The sequence below is a fragment of the Nymphalis io genome, chromosome 22, assembly GCF_905147045.1.
Source record: "Nymphalis io chromosome 22, ilAglIoxx1.1, whole genome shotgun sequence".
NCBI classification, from domain to species: Eukaryota; Metazoa; Arthropoda; class Insecta; order Lepidoptera; family Nymphalidae; genus Nymphalis; species Nymphalis io.
Window position 1 is genome coordinate 5,678,877 of NC_065909.1, and position 12,536 is coordinate 5,691,412.

A 12,536-nucleotide genomic window follows, 5' to 3' on the forward strand; every position below is an offset into this window, starting at 1 on the left:
CGAAGGGTTGTGTTTGCACATCGCATTCTAATGCCGCCTTTGTCTACGCCGCCTGCGCCCGCGCCGCTTCGGAGAACACGCGACGGACGAATATTGATCTAGTAAAGTTTCAAGGATGTGTTGCGATGTATACGTGTGAAATACTTGCTAAATATCAGTTCGAACGTTGTTAGACTAAAGTTTATTTAATTCATATTTTCAATTATTTAATCAAACATTTAGATATTGCTTAAGTATATTTTAATAAAACGTAAAAACGTAACAGCCTGTGAATGTCCCACTGCTGGGCTAAAGGCCTCCTCTCCTCTTTTTGAAGAGAAGGTTTGGAGCTTATTCCACCACGCTGCTCCAATGCGGGTTGGTGGAATACACATGTGGCAGAATTTCAGTGAAATTAGACACATGCAGGTTTCCCCACGATGTTTTCCTTCACCGTAAAGCACGAGATGAATTATAAACACAAATTCAGCACATGAAAATTCAGTGGTGCTTGCCCGGGTTTGAACCCACGATCATCGGTTAAGATTCACATGTTCTTACCACTGGGCCATCTCGGCTATTTTAATAACTAGTCTTAATTTCATATTATTTAAATTAACAATTCAAAATTATATATCATATTTTAACAACAACGTTACGTAATTATGAAATTCACATTCTTGGATTTTTAAGTAAAAATCCAAACGTGGAACTTTAAACGAATTTTAAAACCTAATCTTTTTTATGGGTATATGGATACCCATAGAAAAGATTTCAACGAGTAAGCTACCGGAATTTAATGCATGTCATATATATTTTTAATTTAACTATAACTTCAAACTACTATAACTAATTACAATTGTAAATGGTTATGACTAAGGATTACACTTTATTATAATTTACTTTATTTATAAAATTATATATAATAGAAAAGTAAATAATTAGAAGTATGGATGCTCATTGTTACGCGAATTCAATTTAATTTCAGAACAGATATATAATAAATACTACACCACATTTAAGCCGAGATGGCCCAGTGGTAAGAACGCGTGAATCTTAACCGATGATCGTAGGTTCAAACCCGGGCAAGCACCACTGAATTTTAATGTGCTTAATTTGTGATTATAATTCATCTCGTGCTTTACGGTGAGGGAAAACATCGTGAAGAAACCTGCATGTGTCTTATTTCACTGAAATTCTGCCACATGTGTATTCCACCAACCCGCACTGGAGCAGCGTGGTGGAATAAGCTCCAAACCTTCTCAAAAAAGTGAGAGGAGGCCTTTAGCATAGCAGTGGGATATTTACAGGCTGTTACGGTATACCACATTATGACGTCATCATACTTACATCCATCATTTAATCTAAAGATCAGACCGAACATAATCATTTTAATTAGATAATATGTACTTTCTTTATAATAAAAAAAACAGATAAAGGCAATTATAACTGTTATTATATTAATAACGTAGATGTTATATAAATAAGGCGAACATCTCATATGAACATAACACCGAGATATTGAGCATTAGTCGCCATATGGACATATGTTAATAATAACTTATAATAACGCACCGAGCGTGCGTGCCGCTATGCGAAAAACGCGCGTTTCCATTGTTCCTTGAACGTTACTATGAATAAAAAAAAATACGGAAAAGTATTAGTTTATTACTATGTATATAATTTAAATCGGAGGAACTCGGGTGAATTGAAAATATTTATTAGCAAAAGTCTTGAAGTAAGTTGATCTCATTTTATTCATTTTTATTTGTATGTATAATAATAATTATTATTATATTCAAGTAACAGAAAGTCAATAACAAATTGGACTTATAATAGCAACATAAATAATAAAATAAGAACAATATAAAATATACGTGAGAAAACCATGTGTCGGATGAAAATCTGCCAAATATGTACCCAAAAACCTATATTGAAGCACCGTAGAGGAATGAGCTCTGAAGTTTCTCCTCGAAAGGCCATAGCTCAATAGTTAGACATTTATATTACTTACGTATATTTATTACACTACACTCAAAGTAATTAATTGTAAGTAGTTTGCATTTACTACAACAAACAATGAAAAAAAAAGAAAATTGTGACTCGATTATTTTAAACATTATTTAATATTTTAATTTTATTTCAATAACTTTTATCATTAGCCTTCTTGTCTTCTATCATCCTACGTAACATTTTTGAAAAAATCTGGGTTCTCATTAACTAAAAGAATAGACACAAAATGATGGTGTGCCCTTATTCGCCTTCCACGTATGATACTGTTCCACATAGTACTGTATAATCGTGAAAAACGTCAATAGCTCTTGAAATAAGTAATGAAGCGTTAAACACGCCAGATAATATTTTAGAATATCTGCATCTGTCAATAAAGTAATTAAAATATACCCTCGAGTATTCATTATACCCATTTCAATGGTCATTTTACAATATAAATTACATTTAAAGCTACCACCAGTTCGAAATATAAACTGATAAGGTTACTCTTATTTTAGGCCACCTAACAGTAAGTGGTCACCACAGTCTATATACATTAGCGTTGTGAGAAATATTAACAGTTACTTACAACACCAATGCGCGTTTCTTGTTTTTGTAGTTACGCCGGCTCACTCACATACCGAAACAATACAATACTAAGTATTTCTTTTTGGGGATAGAAGATGTGATGAGCGTGTGGTGACCCAAACGGACGTACACAAAGCCTTATCTAATATATTGTGATATCTTTATAATATTATAAATTTGGTACAAAATAAATATTGCAGACTGAAATTTCATACCAAAATATAAAAAGCCGTGTCGACTATCAAATGCCAAATGGGAAAATTGATTGTACGAATCAACATGATATTGTAACAATTTTATTAGCATGTAATAGCCGTGCCCGACCAAATATCCGTCAATAAGTATCGTGCCGTGAGACAATGGACTCGTTCGTCGGCGCGTGCTGGCGACGTGACGTACGCGCCGCGAATACTATCCGCCTAATGACTGGACGCCTTTATGTCTTCAACGTAGTAACGGCCCAACTTATTTCGTTAGATCCACTAAAATATGGTAAAATATATCAAATATAATCCCATTTAAAAAATCGTTTCACAAATATGAGATGTATAACATCATGTGAGACTCATATACTTATATAAGAATGCATAAAACAACAATAAAATAAACAACGACAATCTTTAGATCCATTGCAGTGTTTTATAATAAAAAAAAATATATTAAAAAGTTGCTGTTTTGGATATATTAAATAAAACAGACATGAAATGAATTGCATTCGAAATTTAAATTATCTGACAAAATTATTACAAGCAATTATAATCCTGTTACGTTCAGAAGATTACTAAACTCATAAATAATCTTAAAAACGCAGTCCTAACTATAATCATCTTTAAAAATACATTAATCATAATTAGTTACAAAAACGCAACTGTATTCATTAAACAATATAATAAAATTATTCATGAAGTGTGAAAAGCAGAATCGATTCTTAAATTGGTCGATTATTCGTTTTGAAGTGATCATTCGAATCGGTGATCTTATTTATTTAGGTAAGCGGCAACTATTCCTTAAACGACAATCTTTCGCCAATCACTTTATTTTATAGTTTTTCTTGTAATCGAAAAAAAAAAATCAACGACGTCGGGGCACGCGCGGAGTCGCCGTCTGCGTACGCGGCTAGAATCCTAACCCGTTAGAAAGGGATGCATACACATAATTTCTCCGCATCCGAGCGAGATGTATATATGATTAATGGGCACGACCAGTAACCGAGAAATGCAGTCAAATTAGGAGAAATAAATATCGATACGATACAGTACGGAATACCTGATATAAGTTAAAAGTGTAAAGCGAAAATTGAATGAAACACGTATCATATAGTTAAGTATGGTTGGAATTTTACTATTGATGTCAATGCAACATTAGACTGGCAGAGAAACGCTTGGTTTCCTTAAAGTGTATAACAATATGATATATGCTTATATGTGTGTGTATGACCTATTCAATAGTGAAAATTAGATCAGAATCAATCGATAGTTTATCGAGTACTACAAACAAACGGCGAGTTAAACACGAGGTATTACGATTTATTACATTCTGTAACAATTCCTGTAAATAATCAAAACGTTTGATATACGACAGCGTTAAATTTGCCACACGGATCTCGACCACACTCTGTTTTTCACGATAAACCGATATAATAAAACTAGTTTCTTCTCACGGCTTTGCACGCGTGTTCCCTTCACGAAGATATTAGTTAGTAGGAAGGTAGGTAGTATGTCTTATAGTACCCTCTGTCCTTTTCTATAGGCGTTTTTTGACAACGTTTAAACAAGATTTCATATTGATCGGCCGAGTAGTTAAGACGTGAAATCGTAACAAACCTATAAACTCACATTCGCATTTGTAATATCAATTAGGAAGTAACGGCCTTATTTATAATCGTTGTTTAGTAAGTGATTAGTTAAACAATGCTGTCTTCTTCTTTAGAATGTCAAATCAGTAATGACAGAAAGAGAGAAATCAGTGTTTAACTAAACAGCCACTACGCAACGTGTATAAGTAAGGCAGTTATTTGATCATCCCGATTTCAACGGCGTCCTAAGCCGAGGTCCAGCCTCGAGGCATCCTTAGGGCGTCCGTTTCTCTTGAGCCCCTCGTGTGGCTCCCAACATCGGGGTGAGTTTAACTCGCCCATTCCGCCCGGTGACGCTATAGAGACCACTGAGCTGTGTATATATATATATATAATGTATTGCTGTGGCCCTAGTGGTATATATATATATATATATATATATATATATATATATTTGTTACACCGAACTTACGACGAAATAAACCGTCATTTTGCTTCAATAATATCAAATTCATAAAATAAGACAATATTTATACAAAGAACAATAAAGTTAGTATATAAATAAAGTTCTGAACAAATAATACATTTATACATAATTTATTATATATTGATATAAGATAATTATATTAAAAACATCAGACGTATCAACATTTTAAGTGGTTCCATGTAAAAATATAAATATAGCCTATATATATGCAGGTCTCCTCTCCTCTTGAGAACATTTGCATCTTATTCCAACATGCTACTCCAATTCAGTTTGAGATACACAAGGGGCAAAACTTCTTCATAGCGATGTTTTCCTTCAGCGCCACCACTGACTGGGTTTGTACCCGCATCTTTCATTTAAGATTCACTTCTAAGCACTGGGCCATCACGACTCGCTGTATGGTACTTAGTGAGTTGAACATCTACAGTCTTCAATTATTATCTTTTACAACTTAACAAACTATCAGCCGAGACCAAATAATAATTTTCAACTCAAAAAATATTTACAATTCAAAAAGTATTACAATACACACTTTAGTGCAATACGTATTCACGTGTAGTACATAAAATAGATTATAGTCCGCCAGTAACCTAGGGCGGTGGTGCGTTTAGGCAACCTAGGCACAATACCAGCTTGAGGCATAGAATTTACGGTGCTACAAACGTTTATTGCTTGTCGAAGATATGTACTGCATTTGATGCGTGGTACAAGTTCAGAGAAAAATTTAAATATTTGCTGGATGGAGAAGTCACTTATTCCAATTAATTTTGATTAACAATAAAATTGTTAAATTATTTTTTATGGAAGTTTTGTTAACAAAAAATTAAATATTCTGAATGGTGTAATTCAATTTCATGATACAGATATGTTTAATATTCACTCATCAATTGACGAAAGCTTTCTGGTTTGAATATTTAAAAATAATCTATGAAAGATAAATTAAAGTGTTAAATTATAGGATTTTTTTAAAGCGAATATTTTACTTATACTAATAATAACCTGAAACAAAAAGTATTCTTTCAAACACTTATAACTTTACGCGTTTTCTCACACATATCTACTTATTGAATTACTAACTTTCGCTCATAATTCATACCATAAAATAAAATTTTCGTTTCCGTCAATAAAGTCTCCGAATAAAGCCTTCTTTATGGATTTCGGCAGCAATTTTATTTCGCTGGCCACTTCGCGGAATGTACAGATAAAAAATAAAGGAATTCTTTATGGTAGACAGTAACTTTAACGTTGGCACTACTGTTCCGTGGGAGGCAATGTGCGTTTCTAATAATATTTTGAATACTTGCGAGGTTTCTAAGTATGTGTAAAGGAACTGACGTCATCACGCTTACGACGAGGAATGAAAGCTTGGCTATTAATTTTTTATTACCGCGTAATAGCTACTAAGTTTATTCTGTTTAAATAATTTACTTAAATTGGGTTTGTTGTATATATATTAAACCACACAATGATCCTTATATAGCCACTTTAAATATTCAAAATTCGAATTCATTGTTCCAATATGAGCTAAAGTAAAACAAGTCTTAAATTCAACTCGACATATTCAAAGTTACCGATAGATTAATAACCCGAGCCGATATAGTTTATTGCGAAGGTTTTATAAGCGAAGAAAAAAACAAAGAGTCCTGCCACTGCCACCGCAATACTAAAAGAAAAGCAGTCTTAAAAAACGACAAAAATGACAACGCACTTGGAATCGAAATGCAAAAAAATACTGAGAGAGTGAGACGGGTGTATACACCGTTCCAGATAGAGTGGAATGGCAGAAATTTCGAATTTAGAATGCAGCGCGTGCGTTGGACATCCGTTGCGGCAAAAAATCTGGGCTGCCATCTATCGGCACTTTGTAACACTATCGATTTTAGCGATTCGTTTAAAGGAAAATATATTTTTTATGAATCTATCTAATTTACGAAGCTATTCTTAAAAATATATACTTAACTAGATTGACTACATATATTATAAACCTCGATATTATTTAATGATATAAAACCTGTATGCTACTTTTCTCCAGGAATCTTTAAAAAAATATCTTTGATATGTTTATTGCCAATATTTGTTTCAAAATAACTACATCTATTAATTACTAATTATAATATTGTAAAAAAAAAAACAAAACAAACATACAAATATTTCAAAAATACTAAGCAGTTGTTGAGTAAAAAACATGTATCATTTAACTTTTTAATGATGCAGTTTAATTAATGATACGGCCGGACCACCACGCGTCATAACACAATTGATTGATCGAAATCATTACGCCTTATCATTAGGATATTTGTACGTCTTTAAATTTGCTTCTGTTTCAATTTTTAATTTAAAGAGTATTTAACAAGTATTTTTATATTATTTTTATAGGGTATCCTTCTTTTACACAGATAATAAAACTGAGAAAGGCATGTATCCATTTCGGATTATCAAACGAAAAAAAAAAGTTTGACAAGATGTCACTTTGACGGATTTGAGCCATTTAACGAAATACATCTGATTCCGAACCACCCTTAATTTAATGATGCTATTTATTATGATAAAAGCTTGGTATTTTTTTGTGGTTTTCGACGAAATATATTGTAAAGAGTTTTTCTTTCAAAAATCCGTTCTATATCGATATAATTGAATCGATTGCAATATCTCGGAAGATCAACGACTCGTCATTTATTTTGGGATGAACATTTTGTTTTTAATAATATTCTGGAAACTTCTGGATCATTTATTATAAACATAAAATATTTAAAGACGCTAACATTGTATGGATTTATTATAAGAGGAATTTTAGTTTTAATGTAGAAACAATCTTTGTATAAATACAATTTACAAATCACATACATATTTAGTAAAAAGTTAACGTTATGTATATAATGCTTGTTATAAGAATACCAAGTTTTTAATTTTCCTGATAAAGTATTCAAAATTTATAATCATTTTTAATTATTATTGAAACTTTAATTTCTTGTATAAATTTTACCTACCATATCCTGAATATAAATAAAAGCGATTAATGTTATCTAAAACATCAGAAACTAAAGTGTTTTAGTGCCCTCATCCCACTACCTTTATACCATCAATCTCAGTCCGATAGGATACCTAACGTACCCTATTAATTTTTATCTAAACCTTGAGACTAAAGTTAGCTACTAGACGAACGAGGCAGATCATGTGTCCATTCTTCAAATTATTCAACAATTATGATAAGAAAGACTCATTTTATTCGGATTAGCATTTAAATGCTATATATGTATATATACATATATATCTATTTGGTAGGAGGGCTTTGTGTAAGCCTGCCTGGGTAAGTATCATCCCCCTGTTATACCGCTAAACAGCAATATATAGTATTGTTGTTTTCCGGTTTGAAGCGCGAGTGAACCAGTGTAACTACAAGCACAAGGGACACATCTTAGTTCTCAGGGTTGGTGGCGCATTGACGATTTAAGGGATGCTACATATTTCTTAGAGGCAATGTTGACGGGCTTCGCATTAGGTGACAAATTCGCCAGTCCGCCTTCCTATTTTATTTAATAAAAAGGTTTGTATTGTCTGTAACGTTACATTTCCCTACACAAAAATACAAAATAATTAATAACAATGACAATACAGAGTGTATTCCTAAAAAGGAGACCACATTCACTATTATTTTTATTATGAAAGCTTCTCATATGTACTCGGTGCGCACGCGTCGCTTTTATCAACGACACTCTATAATATTGATAAGGGGTATTAGGTTTCTATACGCTACCGGTGGTCCGATACACACAGACGGATTATTTATATCACTTATGAAATAGAAATGAAGATTATATTCAACGTTCATTGCGATATTACCAGTAGTTACTTGTGACTATCCACAGATAAAGTTAAAAACATTTGTCATAATAACAAGAATGTGCAGTGACGGTCATTAAATATCCTACTAAGAAAATCGTATAGGTTGTAGTACCATGATTCCAGACCATGAAAAAAAAAATATACAAATTTAATTGATTGTTATAATTAATATAAGTGGTAGTGAATAAAGATAAAATAATTTGCTTAAACAAAACATAAATTATAGGCTTTTGTAAACATATATGTCAAAAATATATTTCATAATTATCCTAAATTAAAATAAAATAATACAATGGGTTATTAAATATTATTAATAAATAAAACAGGTTGTATGTAATAATTTTTTTTACAGCAAATCATAATTAATCGTACTTTATAAATAAATTAATAATAAATTAATTAATATATTATATATTTATAAACTGATCAATATATTCTCCTATTATCACAAATATAATTACAATAATCAACAATTATCGATAAAGAAAACATCGATGATTCTCGCAAGCACTAATGTATCGAACTAAGGAAGCCCTTAGTCATTTGTCAACTTGACATTTGACATCAGTCAAGCGGGTTCAACATCGTACCCGAGTTATGTTTTTGTTTTCATCGAAAATGTTTTAAGCGTCAATTACTTTTGTCATGTTACCTTTTTATGTTAATAATAAACTTTTATAAATAGTATACTTACATATATGTAATTAAATATAATAAACAAAAATATATATTTTTTGTACCATTACTAGAATCATGTCTTTTCTATAAATTAATCATTTTATAGAACGTACAATTATATAAAAACCGTTACGGTTCATAAATTTGAGCATATTATGTGAGTATATTTAAAAGAATAAAATTTAAATTAAATGTTATATAAAAAATCTCGTTGGCCCATATATACAATTAAACAATACAATTAAACATAACGTGCAAATATATCTTCCTATACATATTAAATATTTTTCAAGAAATACGTCAATAAATCATTATTGCATCTCATATAATAAATTACAATAATTACACAAGATATAAATTAGTCAGCAATTAAAATAATTTATGGTTTTTTATCGACACGGCCGGCGCCTCACTAAAGCTGTGCCAGTAGCAAGTAGCGTCTCATTGATAAATATCCTTAAAGATTGTTAAAGCTCCCGATAATGCCTCCGCCAACTTTATACTTTTCGTTTCAAACCGATAAAAACTTTATTCCCCATAATATAGAGTTTAAACTTCTTTAAAACGATAGCAGTTGTTCGTAACCAAGTGTAAAGTTATTTATGAGACACTCACGGTAGGTGTTTTATAGTTATTTGATAAACACTATCGTGATTATTTAGCCTGAGTTTGTGACAGCTGCTGTCTATTTTGCATTCATAAAATTCCACTAATGTTACGCTCAGGAATGTTATCTTGATACTGGTCAGCGTTATTACTAATGATTGCTGGAAATTTTATTATATTTTTAAGTTAAAGTTTTGTCTAAAATAAATATCTATTACACTAAAAAATTTAAGATTTCAATGAAAACATTCAATTCAATTTATGTTTCTATTTTTCAGGTAAAAAATGGCGTTCACTTACACCGCAAGACCGGCGACCATTCGTGGAGGAAGCTGAAAGACTGCGTGTCATCCACATGACGGAACATCCAAACTACAAATACAGGCCACGCCGACGAAAACAAAACAAAGCGAGACCGAACCAGCCCGCCACGCCATCTAGTGCACCACCATCTGCCTCAGCAACTTTAGGATCTCCTTACGCCAACGCCAACGACTCTCCTGACGCACGTTTTTCTCATAACCCGGGAGCTGGTTTCTCCCCTTACCGAACCTCACCTCTCGCTTCAGACTCTTATCAATCTAACCAGTTTAACGGCCACGTTCAAACCCCCGAATCATCACCCGCTAGGTCTCCTGAGCCCCAAGGAAGAAGAAGCGCACCAGCCGAAGCCCCTTTGCCTACCCCAGATGCATCGCCAGTAGAAAATGAAAAAGAAAATTTCCAGTACGAGGAAAGACGACGAGCCATTAACGCATCGTCGATGTCGGACTCGTATTCCTACAAATCATATCGGACGCCTGGTTCATTTTCTCCGGCTCCAGTCGCTGCTATGGGCATGGCTAATGGTATGTACGTAATGTGCACCCAAAGGACATTAGCTGAGCAGCCACCATTGGTTACTGGCACGTTTTTCCCGCCAGTAGCAACGTCTCAAGATCAGCAGGCCTTGGGATCATCTGCGCCAAGAGTTTCGTCCGCACCAAGTGGACCTCTGACTACGGAGTATAGCATTCAGTATCATCCGTACGACCAGTACGATCAGATGTATAAAACTGAGGATTCCTATGTTTCACACTACCCTGACCAACCTAAAACTGAGTACGAAGAATATAATGCAGGTGGAACTTATTTTGCGGAAGAGCCACCGAACCAGCCTCAAGAAACGGATCAAGGTATGATGAATCCTCGAACTGAGATGCGAACAGGGTCTCCAGAATCAGACCTGGATGCACGCGAGTTTGATAAGTACTTGGACTATGGAACGGAAGGGGCCATGGAGCAGTACAGATACGAACAACAGCAGCAGCAGCAATATAGACAGCAGTATTGCGGAGAACCAGCACCTGGTCCGGAATACTGTTCAGAGAGAATGTACCCCTCTCCTTACGCTTCTGTAATCTCAGGAACTCCCCCCGCGGGACCGTATACACCGGCACCCCCTGGCACAGATGTGAGACCCGACGATGAGTTCAGCGTCATACTCGCGGGTGTCAGACAAACATGCTACAGCAACTGACTATAAGAAAATTCTAGAAATATAGGAACTCTTTTAAAGTAGCCCAAAGAGTTATTTTTTGAGATCGGTGATGTATTATCGTTATAAATATATAAGCTTTGTTATCATTGAATCTTGATTGTTCAAAACTTTTTTTTAAATAAAATGAATTGTTTTTAATGTAAAGGAAATTAAAGCTATTATTACATTTTTTAAATATTCGAAATTGAATGTATTTCATTCAATTGTCACGTGATTGTCTTGTTAGTATGTCAAATGTATTATCATATTGTGTAGGCAAGTAAGATGGACTGAGCGAATAGCCCTCTAAAATTGAACTCCTTACCACTTTCTGTGAGCTACACTTTCGACTTCTACTTTGGATAGAGAAAATTACTGGTCAAAAGATCGCTTGTTCTCTTTCATAACCGACCTTGGTTTTACTTCAAAGCTTCGTCAGTCCACACTCTGTCTCAGTATATCCTCAAGAAAATATTCCCGATTTTTGTAATCATTTTATTGTAAATATAAAAATTAAGTATTTTTAGATCCATTTTTATTCGAATAATCATTCGTTGTGAAACTCGAAATAAATGTTGAATTATTGAGCTTGAAATATCAGGTGTTGTTTCTTGTTTAAAAAAAAATACAGTAGTATTTTTTTTTTATTTTTTATATCGTAAACAACTGTTGATTATTATGTATTTGGTGCTAAATACAACAGTACTAATATACAAAACCTATATCCAGAGGTATCGTTTCCTATGTAAAAGATTATTTATTTGTATACTATTTTTGTATATTTTAAAAAACGAAAAAAAAAGTGAAACATTAAAAAATTAGTTCTTCCATTAAGGCTGTAGATATAGTAATTCAATTATTGTTAGTTTATAATTTGTCTGTATAAATTGTAAGAGCATATAATGAAAATATCTCATAGTTTATAATATAATTTGTACTAAAATTTTAGTTGAAATATTATTAAGTTTAAGCAATTTTTTAGTTTTAGTTGAATAAAAAACTCGCACTGCGAAACTACGACCTTCCTGTTTTGTAAGAAAATTTATAAG

At 32.9% G+C, this 12,536-nt stretch overlaps 1 protein-coding gene across 2 annotated transcripts in view; it reads left to right on the forward strand.

The window, feature by feature from the left end:
- LOC126777188 (putative transcription factor SOX-15) overlaps positions 1 to 12,536 on the forward strand; it is a 118,173-nt gene extending 105,637 nt beyond the window's left edge. For both annotated transcript variants that reach the window (XM_050500156.1, XM_050500155.1), the window contains exon 4: positions 10,247 to 12,536. In XM_050500156.1, coding sequence (XP_050356113.1) covers positions 10,247 to 11,487 — 1,241 coding nt within the window. In that variant the 3' untranslated portion in view covers positions 11,488 to 12,536. The remainder of the gene's footprint in view (positions 1 to 10,246) is intronic.